The 16,917-nt window shown below is 45.7% G+C and overlaps 1 protein-coding gene and 1 long non-coding RNA gene across 2 annotated transcripts; one reads left to right on the forward strand and one right to left on the reverse strand.

Moving 5' to 3' along the window:
* Positions 1-786: 786 nt before the first annotated feature.
* LOC125547353 (uncharacterized) lies at positions 787-6,797 on the reverse strand. The gene is made up of 2 exons (XR_015599148.1): positions 6,509-6,797; positions 787-1,234 (listed from the first exon to the last, which is right to left on the reverse strand). It is a non-coding gene; the product is annotated as an uncharacterized LOC125547353 (long non-coding RNA).
* Positions 6,798-9,266: 2,469 nt separating this feature from the next.
* Positions 9,267-10,101, forward strand: LOC125549494 (uncharacterized). The gene has a single exon (XM_048712898.2). The coding sequence runs from the start codon at positions 9,389-9,391 to the stop codon at positions 9,932-9,934; it is 546 nt and encodes a 181-aa protein (XP_048568855.1). The 5' UTR covers positions 9,267-9,388; the 3' UTR covers positions 9,935-10,101.
* The last annotated feature ends 6,816 nt before the right edge of the window (positions 10,102-16,917 follow it).

Below are 16,917 nucleotides of genomic sequence, written 5' to 3' on the forward strand. Positions count from 1 at the left end.
CAGTAGCAGTACACTTTGAACAAAAATGCACATTCAGCAGCCATTCAGGAGCACACTTCACACATTTGCACACATGGCTTAATATTTGCACACATTTAGCACTAGAGTTTTGAACTTTTTGGCAATTTGCATCAACAGTACTTCAAACATTTGCACACAATGCAGCATATTTGCATATTCATCAGTATATATGTGCATTCAGCAGCCATTCAGCAGCACTACAAACATTTGCACACATTGCAGCATATTTGCACACATATAAGCACTAGAGTTCTGAATTTTTGTGGCAATTTGCATCAACAGTAGGAACATCCCTGCACCTTGCTCGGGACAATAGGGAAGAAGACCTCAACTTGCTGCGGTTTGGGGGAGGGGGATCGTCCACTACTAGAAAAAAGGTTGTTAGTGGCGCACCTATTTTGGCTATTAATGGCGCATTATAGGTGCGCCACTATTATCACGCCACTACTAATAAATAGTAATGGCGCACGCCTGGTGTGCCACTGTTAATCTACATAACAGTGGCGCACCACCTGGTGCGCCATTACTATCCCAGACACTAATGGCGCAGCTAAAGTGCGCCATTACTAGGCCCAGAAGTGCGCCACTGTTGTTACTCCAAGGGGTCATGTGTACCTTGTGCTCTAGGTTACTAATGGCGCACTTTTAGATAATGCACCACTGGTGTGTTTATTTCTGTGCGCCACTAAAGTGCAATATGGTGCGCCACTACTATGAATATTAGGAAAAAAAATTGCTTTTCTGATATTTGCACAGGTTACAAAATACATTACAGCACAGAATATAAAGAGCACAACATATAAACAGCAGATTTATCGAATACAATAGAAGATTAGTCTCCGAATACAATTCATCATATTAGTCTCCGTATTCAAAATACCAAACAAAGTTAGAACATTACAAGTCTCGAGACCGCGAGTAGTGAGTTTGTCTTCACATTACAAGTCGATATCTAAACTACCATCACATAGAAGAGGGTTGCGGTCACGATGAGCATCATCGCGATGAAACTGATCTTCATCCGGTTCCTCCTCCGCTCCCTCCTCTCTCCCGCTAGATAGCGCGCGTATCTAGTTTCTGCCTCCGCCCTAGTGGTGTACCCTTTGTAACTGTTACCGCTGAAACAGTGAACCTATCTCTGACACTCCTCCCAGTCGTCGTAGACTCCGGGAACCTCACACTTGTACACGACATACGGCGGCATCTCTATGCACTAGACAAACAAAATATTAGTAGCAATTCATAGATAATATATAAGCAATATATAAGTATGCAACAAAAGGATCGGAAGAGAAAAGCAACACATTAATAGCACGATTCATGGTCCTACTAATAAATAGCATCGATTACATATAAGTTGAACGACTGTCCAAACTAAAGAGACATACAAGTTCATTAAAGTTTAATTACAACATGAGCTAATCGATATTTCAGAACTACATAGCATCAATACTTTCGACTCGACTTAGGGACCGGAGCATGGATGAAGCCACCGTCTTTCGTGATGGTCATGAATGTGCGGTCGTTGTCAGCCTGCATTTGTAGCGTTTTTTCTATTTCACTATTGGACGGTTGATATTTGAGGTAGAACTGCCCCAAGGTACGAAGGACATCTTGATAGATGATTTCCGCAAACTTCGACTAGATGCGAAAGAATTCTTGTCTGATGTCCTCGTCCTGGATTGCCGACAAGCGTGCGGCCCATTCTTTGAGATTATTTGGTAGCATAAGGTGATTATGGTCCCGTACGATCGCTCGCATGTGATGGAGGGCGTAGTAGGCATCCTTCTGACTGCCAGGCGGCTGCTTGACGCAGGAGAACGTCGTTACGTGGGTGAACACATGCTTGTCGTACCTACAAATTGGCCTCCTGAAGGTGCCTCCAGATTTGGCGTAGCCGGGGAGAGCATCATCAAGAACTTTCTTGATATTTGTGTATTCTTTCTTTGACTGACGGTCCGAGTCGAAATACGTGGCCATGGAATATTTCGGGCTTAAGAGGATGAGTGTGCAATGTGTGTCACTGCACAAAACACGGAATGTTAGAAAAAAAAAAGAACGATCGAAATCTAAGAAATCATATGTTACGAGGCGGTGAGGGGATGACTTACTCGGAAAAGTAAGACACGAGGAAGTTATCCTTATCTGGGTTCGCCAGAATGACGTCTTCGAGGTATGAACTCGCGACTTGCCGGTCCCCAGCGCTGCCCAAGATCTTGGCACGCATGTAGAAGGGGTCGACTATCACAATGTCCGGGGTCTTGTCTCTAATGATCCGCATCTCCATACTGAGAGAAAATAGCCAAATGAAGGTGTAGTGCAGCGGATAAAGGTTAAACATAGCGAAGATGTCATCAAACCGCAGGACGATCATACGCCCGATGGTGCTATCGACAAAGCCCTTGCCCTCTAGCACCTTGGCCACGAAAACCGGGTATGTCACATCATTCTCGGAGAGACGCCGGTTCTCCATAAAAAGAACACAGTCATGCAGACTCCGCATAGCACCGGTTGCAGCATTGAGCAGATTAGTCGGTAGCATCGGCCTACCCGCCACATGCACCTTCCTCGAGATATCCTTAGGTATTGGTGGCCCGTCCTGAGCACGAATCGTACTCGGTGCCGGCTGGCTCGCACCCTTGTTATTTTTTTCTTTTCCGTCTCTTCTGCTTCTTCTGCTGTAATGGGATCGAGTTCTGCTCAGAGACCACCTTCCTGAATGTGTTGGGGCTGATAATATTTTGCACCTCGGCTATTTGAGTCTCGGTGAAGGCGGCAGCTGGAGGCGTCTCCTGAGAACTGAACGCCAGACGACGCCTGTTGCAATTGGGTTTCTCCGTGGTACCAGCCAGATCGTGATCGTGTTTTGAAGTGTTGGGTTCTTGAGAAGGAGGCCCCAAGAATTCGTCACCGTACCCATGTTCGTTGATGTACTTATCGACGTATTGCTCAAAAAAAACTTATCGATGTTGGAAAATGTACTGTCGTCATCGTCCGGATCCTGTGCCATATGCATGTCCGGATCAGCTGACGGCGGTACCGTTGCGGCGGTCTTGCCATGGCTTGGCGCCGGCACGACTGGCGGTGTTGTCTGTGGGGTGGTGTCCCCTGCCCCCAAACGAATCTAGCTCTTCAGCCAAAGCATGGACCAGTTTAAGCAGGCGCTGGGGGTCATCACATCATCTTCGTCGGCCCCAGGGGGTCGATACGGAGGTAACAAGTCGTCGCAGCCCCGCAACACCCGAACCAGTTGAACCCTATACACGGTGGGTGGGTCGGATTACTGTGGAACACGCGGTTGCCCGGTTCAACGATTTTGACCTTGGCGACATCGATCAACTTGCCGTCCACGAAGTGCAGGAGAGTGCATGGAATGTTGGCGGCGCCCTGCGAAAACATGTAGGGCGTCAGGGATGCCTAGTCAAAGGCAAGGAGATGAAGTCATCGGCCGAGGCTTAGTTACCTTGATGGCGTCAAGCTCGGCTAATGTCGAGGCACCGCCAACGATGGGCCTACAAGTAACGAAGGGGCCGCTTGCTGCCGAGGTGTCGGCCGACGTCGGAGACACCAATGCCGCCTCCGCCGGAGACACCAATGCCAGCGCATTGTGCGAGTTGCGCCCGTGAAGCTGGGAATCGGGGGCGGCCCCTGTTGGTCGCCCGCAATCCACCCCCGCAGCCCCTCAAGCAAGGAAGGCACAATGGCGGTGATCGTCGCTCCCACTTGGTCTCGCACTTGCTCTTGGACTATCTTCGGAATCCGCGCCACTTGTGCCTTGAGTTCTTTAACCTCGCGCTCCTGGCTTTCCGAGCTGGTCTTTCTCTCCTTTCGCCTAGCCTTATAGTATTCCGACCATTTCGTGGACAAGCCTTTGCCGGCCACACGACCAGCTGACGACGGCTTACTGAACTTATCCTTGTGTTTCATTACGTTCAACGCCCTATTTAAAGTGGTGTCCCAAGGGGTAGACGGGGAGCTTTGAGACCCCGCGCTACTGCTTTCAGTTTCTTGCGGAAGGAACGTGAACCATTTAGAAATTTGGCTTCATTAATTAGAATGCAACCATATGGAGCTAATTACGCGGGGGTGTATTCCTTACCAGAACAAGCTCAAGCGCCTTCACCTTCGGATCCGTGGTAAGCTCCTTTGTTACCGGGTCCACCTTGTACCGGGCCCTGACATAGTTCCTGGTCTGCTTTTCATGGTATTTATCGAAGAGGGGCGGTAGGCCTTGCTCGGCACGCTCCGCGTCATCCTTGTCCCATTTAGGTTCCGCCACTCTCTAACCGCCGGGACCGAGTTTGTGGACCCCTAAGTTCAAGTCCCGCATATCTTTCCCCCACTGACTTGATTCCGCGGATGCGTTGCTCTCGCACTTGATCTTGAACTCCAGGTAGTCAGCTTCGCTGATCGAAGGATTTGTCTCCTTGATCTTCTCATAACTATCACCACTTAGAATCCTTCACTTCACCGCAGCTCTCCAAGTAGCCAGGGCCATGCTCATCTTTGTGAGGGCGGCACTGTTCACTTTATTCCCTGAGAGGCGTGTGTTTGCGAAGTCACCGGGGAACTTGTATCGTTCGTGCAGCTTCGTGAAGAGGAGGTTGCGCAAATTCCCTCGGTCACGATGCCTTAGGTTCTCGGAGTTGATCGAGACGGTGCTCCGGATAATGCACCCGAGTTGTCCCGCGTACCCACTGACTAATTCTTTGGGCCCCGTTGGATGCCCACTGGAGGACACTTCAGTGAATTCCTCCTTGACGGTGCCGAGCATGTTCGGGCGCCGGTCCTTTCGTTGCCTCTTTGGTTGGCTTCCATCTGTGTGTTCGCTGCCATCATCAGTGGTGGCATCCCCGGCGGCACCATCAGTGGTGTCATCCCCGACGCCACTAGGGGTTTTGTAGTCGGGATCGGTGTCTTCCGCGGCGTCCTCATAGTGGTGAGGTTCTTCCTCCATCTCCTGGGACAGCTCCTAGAATGGCTTGCCCGAACCGCCAGCCTCATCGTTGTCAGCCATGTTCGCTCTAAATAGGAAAAAAGGCTACTAGAGTTATTGGATGAGATCAGGGTAGTATCTATTCTTCTATCCTATATATTTTCACATTACAGGTTATAAACACCACTTTACCCAAAAGATTGTTCCAAGTGCACTATTGCTATCCTACTAAGTGCACTATTGCAGGTTATATATTTTCTATCCTACTAAGTGCACTATTGCTCTTGCTGCAGGAAGAAAAAATAGTTTGCATTTCAACTTAAGGGAAAACTATAAAAGCCACTTAGAAATATTTGCTTTGTAGAAATAACATTGTCTATAAATGTTGATTAATTTTTGTTTCGGTTGAGAATCGGGCACCTTCTAGGTCAAGAAAACTGGGCATGACCTTTGCTAATTTTCTTGACCTAGGAGTGCCCCATTCTCAACCGAAACGGAAATTAATCAACATTTCAGGAGAAAGGCGTAACTATTTGTCCCTGCACAAAATATTGAACTGTAGGAGCCTCAGTTCAGTTGTGGCGCCCCTGAAATTTTGGGGAACTTGCAGCAAATAGACATTTTGCTTTGCATCAATCATACAGATAGCATACCTAATACAACGAACATTATGCAAACCACAACATTATGGCATCAATGCCCTATGGCATCTACGAAGTCTGACATGCGTTATAGATTTCATGATTCATCACAGCATTATGCAAACCACAGAAGCAGCATTGAGAAACCAGATACAGCCGAGATTCTCGCAAACACAGACACCATCATTCACTAATAATTCCCTTAAGCAAAGAATATTTATATGTTGACCATGAAGCAAAGCAAAGCAAATCATGGTCATATGTTGATCATGATGCAAAGAAAATCAAAATTAGGACTACTTATATCCAGTTACTCCAGAGCTTGCTGTAGATGTACTTGTTGTAGCTTGTTATAGGAGTAGCCTGGTGTAGGATGAGGAGTTGCAAATTGACTTATAGTACAAGGACAAGGAGTAACTTACAGTACTCATGACTACTCCATTTTGTTACAAGATGTACTCCATTTAACAGAGTAGGAGTAATATTCAGTTACTTTACAAGATGTACTCCATTTAACAAAAAAATCAGTAAAATTTACAGATCCTACAGCAGATAATGGTTTGTTAAATTGAATTTCTGTCAATGTTACTAATTTTTCTGTATTTCTGAATATCGAGCATGCAAGCACATAACAAGCAAAATTTACTGAAATTACAACTACTGAAACTCCAGTGAGAAGAGTACTCATAGCATTAACTGAAATTAACCTTCTCATTGTAATACTCCTTCTCATTGTACTCCTGGAGTAATTTAACTAAAATACTCCATTGAGAAGAGTACTACAACTCCATGTACTCCTAGCAGTTCAGAACTGCAACTACTCCTACCGCAAACAAAATTCAGTAAATTTCAGTGCATTTACTGCAAACAAACCTGGAGATCTAGAGGGGCGAGGGGGAGGGGGGCTTACACTTGCGGCCGTAGCGGATCCGGCGGGGAGGAGGTGCGCGAGGCTGGCGTGGTGGTAGCGCGCGACGTGGGCGAGCACGGCGGAGGCGGCCGCGGGTGTGAGGAGCGAGAGCGGTCGGAGCTGGAAGAGCGCGGAGGGAGCAGCGCCAGAAGGTGTCGGAGGAGCCCCGCTTGGCGAGGAAGTTGTTGGTGGCGGCGGCGAGCTCCTGGAAGGAGTAGAGGACGGGCTGGTTCGGGAGGGAGGCACGCGCCGCGGCGAGGCTGGAGCGGCTGGACCTCAAGGATGTGGAGGAGGCCAAGGCGGTGTTTGTCATTGTTGTTGTTGAAGGGGTGGTGTGGCGGGGTCCCGAGAAGGTGGAGGCCGTGGCCGCGGAGGAGGAGGAGGAGGCAGAGGTGGATGCCGTGCCGGTGCCGGTGGCGGTGGTGGTGGAAGGGGATCGGCGGCGGTGGCGAGAGGCGAGGGGCGAGATGCAGATTGGGGAGAAGGATGACCGGCTGGGTCGTCTTGGATATTTTAGTGGGGGGGGGGGGGGGGGGGGGGGGGGGGGAGGGTTAGCAATGGCGCACCTTTTAGGGATGCGCCATAAAAATTGGTATATCAAATTTTTTTTGCAAGAAATTTCTAATCTATTCATCTTCAATCATGACAGTATAAAAAACAACAAAAGTAATAAAAATTACAACCATATCCATGAACCACCAAGCGATAACTACAAGCATTGGAGCCAGTCGAAGGCGCACCGCGGTCATTGCCCATCCCTCACCGTTGTCAGACAAACATTTTTATAGTAGACAGTCAGGAAGTCGTCGTGCTAAGGCCGCATAGGACCAACGCACTAGGGTAGCCATCATCGCTGATGAAGAAAGTCATAGATCAGAAGGATCAAATCTATAAACACCCAAACAAAGACTAGAAAAGTTGCTAGAATGGAATAAGAGACATATCAAACTAGGATTCAACAAATTGGACGGAAGAGGGAATTAATTCATATTAACTGAAAACTAATTACTTAGTAATGTATTTCTTTAAAATGAATTAATAGGTAATAATTACGCACATGTATGAAATCTATTACTGTTATGCTCCACCAAGGGAAGGAATTAATAAAAATTGACGAATTAATCCTGACAGATTCACGTTACCAAAACAAATATACCTAATTGGTTGGGTGTGATTAATGAGTAACACTATAAATTAGAGGTAAATACACCATAAATCATAGAACTTTTACGTGACGGTCAGTTTGGTGCACAAATTTGTAAGATACATGTTTCTGGTCATCTAACTTATCCTTCCATTCATATACTGCTTTCTACTGTATCATGTGCATGCATAGCTTGCCAACGTGGCAGGGGTCGTGGAAACCAAGTATACAATGTGACATAATTGTTAGTCGCGACGCATGTGCAACATGAAAATTAAGAATTAAAAATAAGAGGCATAAAAAACATATGAAAATACAAGGCCTACACAAGCAGAAGTGAAGCTTCGTAGAACAACAAAGAAGAAAAAATTAATCTCCATGGTTGAGCAATAAAAATCTCATTTATTCGCAAAAAGAAAACCAAAGAAGAAAAAACTCACACATACCCTAGGCCCAAATCAGCAGACTAGTAAAAAAAAGCCCATGCGTTACGAACGAGCTGTGTTACAATTATATTAATGAAGTGTGTGGTTAGCCTAAAAAATATAAAAAGGACAAACAACAAGATTCAACATGAATCTTGGCAGCCCGAATCCGACGGTTATGATGTTGACTTGAATTTAGGACCCTCTTGACGTGTGGCACAAGCACATGGCAACTCCGAACGTTTTTTTATGGCAAGTTTAGTGATGCGAGTAGGGCAACTTTAGTTGTCAAGCATGGCAGTTTCCGTGCTTCAGTTTATTTTGGCAAAAACTTGTCGCGTGTCATCAAAAAACATGAGGGTCGGAGTGTCTCGCACCTGATGTGTGTCACTTGTCATATGGGTAAATTTACTTATTCTCATCTAGCTTGTAAATTTGATAAATTAATGTATTTTTTGGGTGTGACTAATTCTCGGTCGAACGAGAAGTAAGTTATAGCCGCCTCAGCTCCAAAAAAAAGCCTAGGGTTGCCCTGCCTCCCAATGGCACCGTCGTCGGTCCGTCTCGTCTCCGATGGCCTTAGGGCCGTGGGTTCGCGGTGGATCCCGGCTCTTGCCGGTAGGAGGACTTCGTTTTTAGATGTTTTTTCGAGTTTTGTCTGGGTTTGTGTGCTGCTCAGGAAGACGAAATGGTGGTGGATCGCTGAAAATGGAATAAGGTTTTTTCTTGCCTAGCACCCGCCCGGATGTCACGTCTACCATCATCTGTGGACGTGTGGAGGTGTGTCTCCGGCGGATCTGTTTTTGTGGATTTGCTTGATCTATTCGTCGTTCATCTATGTTCTTGTGTCTTCGGGTTGAAACATTTCAATATACACTATTCTTCATCGGCAGCGGTTGCTGCTCTGGTGTGTTGATCCTTTGGGACCTTAGCATGACAACTCCCGATTGTATACTACAACAATTTTTTTCCTGGCTTCGGCGAGGGCGGGACGATAGGGTGGCGCGACTTCGGCTCGATTGAAAATGTATAGATCGGAAGTTTTTCAAAAAAATAAGTAAGTTCATTCTCATTAAGGCGACGTCATCAAATCTCCGTTGCAGACCATCAAGCCATGCATGCGCGGGTCCAGTAACGGAAGGAATTGACTACAGTAATAAAGATTGACGAATCAATCTTGACTGCCGGATTCACGTTATCAAATCAAATCCCTAATTCACTAATTGGTGGGTTGTGACCTACGTCTGTGCTGTGCCCCTACCCAAGAAATCTGCAGAATCCACCATAGAATAGAATAGAATAGAAGCTGCAATGGCCTCCTCCTTCAATGGCGGCAGTGTCCTCTTCGTGCTCTCCGCCCTCCTCCTCTGTGGCGCCACTCAGGTCACCCCCATGGACTATCTGCTCCCCATATGCAAGACCGTCGGCGGCGGCAGCACCTTCGTCGGCATCCAGTTCTGCATGGACACCTTCCACTCCGATCCCCGGACCGCACACGGTGCGACGTACCAAGAGCTCGCCGCCATCGCAGTCGACCTCCTGACGGTCAACGCCACCAGCACCAAAGCCAAAATCGGCGGCCTTCTCGGCGGCAAGACGGCGGACGCCGCCACCGCGCAGTGCCTCAGATCCTGCCAAACTCTTTACGGCGGCATATTGCAGCGGCAGCCTGGCAGCGCCGCCGCGGTCAAGGACGGCAAGTTCAGCGAGGCAATCTCGCCCCTGGAGAAATCGGCGGCCGCGGCCAAGGAGTGCGAGGATGGCTTCAGCAAGAGCCACGTGCCGTCGCCGGTGACGGTGGAGAACGGCAACGCTTTCCAGCTCGCCAAGCTCGCCGTCGCCTTACTCCAAGTCTAGAACGTACTCTCTCTCTCTTTTCTTTTTGTTGAGAAAATATATATATTCGAATAAGATGCGATGCTCTTTTTCGAATAATATGTACTCATTTTGGCAGAAAGTAAGGTTCGATTGCTCAATAGTTTTCCACTGAAGATTGCAAAGGAGAGGGCCAAACGTTTTGGCACTAGTCGGAGTTGAACGAATGAGATAATTTCTCATAAGGCATATACAAGGCTTGAGTTTAGGGTTCAAACATAAGGAAAATTTCCGTTTGTTCTATTCTCGTTCTGAATAAGCACGAGACATTTTATTCTCATCCTCAAATGACACGCAGATACTAATTCATCAAATATAGCATAATTTCAAGCTTGAGAATAAAATGTCTCATCTTCCAGCCAATCAAATTCAAGGGCCTTACAACTCTGTTTTTCAGCTTAGATATGGGTACCCCATCGAAAAAAAAAAGTTTGAGCACTGCTACACAGACGATATCCTAGAGCCGATTTATGCACGACACGTGATCGATGCCATCCATCACTTTGGCTCCATGAGTTAGAGCCATCGATCACAGCATCGTCCATAAATCGTCCGCCAAGGTGTCGTGTGCACAGTAATATCGAAAAAGTTTAGACATGGAAAAAAGTGAGAGCTCAGAAGCCGATATTTGTTTCCTTTCAGACTAGCGCATTTGGCCGTACGATTGAAAGAGGCGTGGCCTCCGGATTTTCAACCAGGCCCCGCGCGGCTCTCTGGGTGATTCCAAATCAAATTGGATCCGGCAATGCACATCCCATCTCTATCTGAAACAATCCCTTACTTTTAGGAAATAAATTTGCGAAATTATGAGTAGTTTCCTAGTAATATAGGAGTAATAAAAACAAAAAATCCTTTTCTGAGGTCGGGCTCATCTGCACCCGTGTTGAATAAAAAATTCAAAACAAATACTAGAAAAAATTAAAAATTTCTAAAAAAAATTCCCATGGTAGACAATTTGGTGAGTGAGATCCGACCCAATTTTCATATGATTTGGACAACTGAGAAACTCTCGGCAAAAAAGACAAATTCAGGGTCTGTAAAATAGTTTACTGTTCACGTACTGTTTTGACTCGATTTGTCTTTTTTGCTGAGAGTTACTCAGATGTCCAAATGAGCTAATATTTGGAGTGAGTCTCACGCAATAAATTGTCTACCATAGGAAAAATTGGAATTTTTGAATTTTTCTAGTATTTGTTTTGATTTTTTTCTGATCGGATGCAGATGAGCCTGGACATCGAATCGCTGCACTCAAAAACAAATAGCAAATTATTACGTTTTATCCCCAGTCACATAAAAAAATCATACAATCAGTATTTCCACCAATGGAAGCGATATTTTTTTGATAAAATCATATTTTTTAAATAGCCGCTATAGCATCGCTATAGCACGCTATAGCGTTTATAAGAAGTCTTGCACTAAGGGACCTTAATTCAAACACATGGACAAACATTCTAAATAGCGGACTTTGATTCAAACACATGGACAAACAGTCTAAATAGCGCGCTATAGCACGCTATATCGCTTAGAAGAGGTCCGCCGCTAAGAGGCTTAGCGCACTATTTAAAACTATGGATAAAATATACTTGCTAGTGCAACTTAATGTGGCTTCCTACCGACAATATTTTGCTTCTGTTGGCCAGCTAGATTGCTTCCAAGAAAATATGAGATTATTACCTTCTACTCCATCCGTCCCATAAGATAAGATAAGAGTGCTCAAGAGTGCTCTTATCTTATGGGGTGGAGGGAGTACTATTTTATTTCCATCTTAAAAAGGATGCAACAAATATTCTTATGTCGCAATAAAAAACTTCCAACGGAGAATATAATTTTCTTACAAATTTTCTTCCAATGTATGAAATATTTGTTTCTACAAACATTTGTTAAGTAAGAGCATATAATTTTCTTCTAAAGGAGATAGTATCTACTTTGAATGAAACTAATATTTGTTTCCTATAGAGGTTATCATTTTCTTCCAAATGAAGTAGCGTTTGCTTTTCTACTCGTCCATCATAAAGGAAATTAAATACCTTATGTCTCTTCGTGAAAATTGTATTACTCATGTAAATCGTAGCAAGAATAATTAGTGTTAGCCTAGCTAATTTTGCTCGCATTGAGGGTAGAGTTTTGAGTAATACAAGTTTTTCACCCAAAAAAAATCATAATTTGCTTCTTATATGAAGAGCGTATACACTAGGCATACAAAAGGTTGCACGGTAGGTGTGCCAACTCGTACAAGAACTTGAAAATGGGGTGAACCGGTCCACCAACTTGTGATACAGATGCAAAACTGGTCGAAATCATTCTCATGTGGACACGTGGCAGTGGTAATTTTTTTTAAACGCCCCTGAATTGTTTTATCGAGCACAGGTGACATTTTTTAGAAAGGCCATCATGACTAGCTTTATTAAAATCAAAACAGCCGATATATTGTCTACGAGTTTACTGACAATACAATCTGGAGCTCGCCCAACCAACTAAAAGTAGTTTATTAGAATAACTGGAATTTGCTAGCACATGAGCTACTTTTTTTTTTACAACAGGAGGATTACTCCCGGCCTCTGCATCCGAGTGATGCATGCAGCCATTTTATTAATTATTCTCATAGACTTTACAAATCATTACATCAATAAGCCCGAAGCCACCATCTTGGCGACACATATCGCTACTCCTATCCCCTTGATGCAGGGGTGCCGAATGCCCGAGCCTAATACCAAACAAACATCACACCAAACTAACATTTAATGTCGGTTGCCTCATCCCAGCGACATACCGGGAATGGGTCACACACCGGTCCGGCGCACTCACCGATGCTACAGCAGCCGTCATCCACATAACCATTTTCAGAGCAGGTACCGGCACAAAGACCTTGCCAGGTCAGCTGTCGACGCCACCATGGCGCCAAACAGCGCCGCCGCCCTGTGCTCGTCCATCCAGCTGCATCTGTCATCGATATCCGCACCATGCCGCCAATACTTGTCGTCATCGTCGCGGTAGAAACAACGCCGCATCTCCTGGAAACCTCCACACTGTCGCCGTTGCTGAAGCTACACGGAGTCCATCACCCACAGCATCTCTCCGCCGAACAGCAGAACCTCCCAAGATGGCGCCTCCATGGAGTGTACGATGAGAAGGACGCCGCCGCCGCCCAACCCAGACTGGATTTTGGACTTTCGTTCGGGAGGGGTTTGGAGGTGGATAGGAGAGACCTGGACAACGCCTCCACGGAGGGTAACAACGTCGAAAGACGTTGCCGATGCCAGACCAAACAAGCCGGTCAAAGTTTCCTCCGGTCCTCATCCTATACTACCAAACCTCCGTCGGCTCCGGATCCGGCAACGGAGCATGAATCGAAACCTGCAGAGATCAAAGAGCCATGGGGCTCAACCCACCATGAAGGAGGATCGAGAAGAATCCATTGTAATCTCCACGCGCCGAATCCAGCGACCCGCGCGTGGTCAGCGACGACCACCACCACCCGGCGGCGGCTGACGGCGGTCAAGCCCAAGATCCAGATTGGATTCGATATAAACCCCGCAGTGCCCACGACCACCGGTCTTTCCCACCACACAGTTGTCACCATGCCGCGAGCAGGCCACCGCCGCTGCCGTGCCACACACGGAGTCGCCAAGAAGCCCGACCGCCGCGCCGCTCGACCCCATGTTAGTCCAGCGCCTCGCCCGATCTGGCTGCACCGCGCCAGCCGTGACAGACAAGGGGGAGAGACGCCCCGCAGCCGCCCAGCCGGCCAAGCTTTGCCCAGAAGCGATGCGGACGACGGCGAGGAGAGGTGGAGGTGAGAGGAGGGCCGAGAGGAACGCGGCTAGTGTTCCCCTGGGTCGCCCGCGGGGGCGACACGAGGGGGACGAGGAGCCTTTAGGGTCCCCAACTCTGCACATGAGTTGCTTGATTACAAGAATGAGAACAATTCTTAAAAATGACCTTTCCAAACAGGGTACGTAAGTTCACATGTTAAATAAAATTGCCGCTGCCGCATCCCATCATCTAGGTTGTCCAGTGCAAAGATTTATGACTTGTAAGGGATATGACTCCGCCTCAAGACGATTACACCCCAAAAGATTCAGCAAGGGCAAGCCCATACCTCATGCCCATCACTTCTGTACTCATCACGTCAGCTGCATGCGGGAGAAACTTATATTGGGCCGCCAAAACTTTTCCCCTGTCATCTTGTTGTATTACAGCAGCAGTCGCACCTGGCCTTTAATCAGGAAAGAATGCTGCATTCACATTCAGTTTTGTGAATCTAGGGTCCGGCCTACTCATTTATTTTCAGATATAACAAGCGTTGGGAATGAAGACTTTTGGAAATTGCTTGCAATCGATAAAACTGAATGTGTCCATCTCCATGTTGTCCATCTCCATGTTGTCCACTGGCAGCGCCTGGTCAACCATCTGTATCATGCCGAGACATGACCAGAGGTCCCTCGCATGCCTGCATTGGAACAATAAATGCCGTATGTCCTCAGCTCCCTGGTGGCAAACTGGACAAGCTCCATTGGACCCGACATGCCTGTTAGTTAGGATAACTCGGAGAGGGATTATTCCATGCAAAACCCGCCAGTACAAAAATCTGAAGTTTACCTGGAACATGCAGTTTCCATAGCATACTCCATACTGCCGAATAGTTTGATCCACCAGGGATATCCATCACGTTTGCATGAACCCGAAAAGTATGTAACCATTTAACATGATAAGCATTCTTGAAAGAAAATATCCATGTTCTGTTCGGCTGCCGCACAATGAAATCATCAAAAGCTTGGAAATTAAGTGAAATTTGTAAGATCCTTCGGACGTCAACATGACTGAATATTTTAACAAGCAAAGCCTCATCCCAAGTCCCGCTCACCGGATCAATAAGTTCACACACCCTGGATAAGATTGTTGGCGTGATGACATTCTTGTTTGGGCGAGATGGGATCCATGGGTCCTTCCAAATATTTACCTCCTCTCTTGTACCACTTCTCCAAATATATCCTCTCTTAAAACTATCAAAACATTTGAGTATACGTTGCCATGTAAACGAAGACCCGTTTTTTTGAGTAGCATGCACTAAAGAGCCATTTGGATAGTATTTAGCCTTCCACACTCTCAAAACCGGTGAGTCTGGATCAGTAATTAATCTCCTGCATTGTTTTGCCAACATTGCCAGATTAAAAGAGTAGAGATCACGGAGTCCCATACCCCCTTCTGACTTAGGATAACAAAGTTTCCACCACGCTATCCAGTGGATCATTCTATGCTCTTCACTGCCGCCCCACCAGAACTAAGCAATTATATCTATTATTTCCTTACAAATCCATTGGGCAAGCTGAAAATAAACATAGCAAAAATAGGTATAGCTTGGTCGATAGCTTTCAATAATGTTTCCTTCCGTCCTACGGACAACTATTTGTTCATCGATCCCAATAGCCTTACTTTAATTCTTTCTATAAGATGCCTGAAACAATCACTCTTGTCTGCAGCAACCAAAGTAGGAAACCCAAGATATTTATCTGACAGGGCTAGGGCTTCAGTATCACAAATTTCTCCTTTAGAGATAACACTTGTATTTGGGCTGAAAGGTTTAGCCAAACTCACCATTTTTCCTGAGTTTTGACAATAGGTTTCTAGTATATGTTGTAAGGAAGTTGCATTTAACACATTTGCTCTCATAAAAATTAGAGTATCATCAGCAAATAAAAGGTGTGAAACTAACAGTGCGTTCGCACACTCTAATCTCATCTATGCCACCAACATACTAGAAAGGCCTTCTACATAAAGAAGGAACAAATATGGGGAGAGCCCCCCCCCCCCCCCCCCCCCCCCCCGAATCCCCCTTGTTCGGGTGAACACTTCAGTTTCCTGAGAATTATATGTCTCTTTATATCTACTGAGCTCACAGAAGCCATTATCATTTCAATCCATTGACCGCGAATGTCTTACATATGTGGTATGTGACAAGTAACCTGATAAACCATGTCTATTAACATAACAAGCAAGTGATTATAACCTGATAACTATTGAGAATAGTATTATTGAAACATTTGAATATGAAATCTAGTTCCAAAAATCTCATCACAACGAAACCGATGGTGATATCAGATCGTTTGTAAGATACGCGATGTGAGAAATAAAAGAGTTTAAAAGTTAAATGGTTTAGAGAATTTGATGATGTCATGGTACTGCCATATGTTGCAATGTCCAAGAATAAAATAAACAAGAAGATGAGAAATACTCCCTCCGTTTCTTTTTACTCCGCATATAAGATTTGGTCAAAGTCAAACTACGCAAACTTTGACCAAATTTATATATAAAAATATGAACATCTACAATATTAAAACTATAAAGTATGAAAATACATCTCATGGTGCATCTGATAATGTTGATTTCATATTGTCAATCTTTATATTTTTTAATATAAAGTTAGTCAAACTTTACAAAGCTTGACTTTGACCAAACCTTATATGCAGACTAAAAAGAAACAGAGGAAGTAATAAATACAAAAACCACAAACCAAAACGATTGAAACAAGCAACCTTGGGAGTTGGATGAAATAAAAGACTATTACTATTTGGGGGATTGGATGATTTGCCCCCCTTGCCCCACTTTACAAGGGGTTGGATGATTTGCCCTGTGATTGTCTCAATGACAGTGGCCCCGGACCCCACCCGGTAGCCTCTCAGGGAGGGGGGGGGAGCAAATGATCAAATGGAGAAGTAAATGGGACAAAAGATCCAATTTCTCATTACTATTTTTCTAAGAAATACAGTACAAACACAAACACTCACATATATGACGCACTGTCGTGGACGTCTATATACATGACTGGACGTAAGATGAAGGCAAAAGGGAGGTAGTGCTTCTTCCTCCCGCCAATGAAGCCAAAAGGGAGGTAGTGCTTCTTCTCCACGAAGTCTGCGACGAGGCGTCATGGAGGCCTCACTGTCCCAAGTGGTGCCGTCCCCAGC

This window comes from Triticum urartu, chromosome 3A (assembly GCF_056163025.1).
Source record: "Triticum urartu cultivar PI428250 chromosome 3A, HENAU_Tu73, whole genome shotgun sequence".
Taxonomy (NCBI): domain Eukaryota; kingdom Viridiplantae; phylum Streptophyta; class Magnoliopsida; order Poales; family Poaceae; genus Triticum; species Triticum urartu.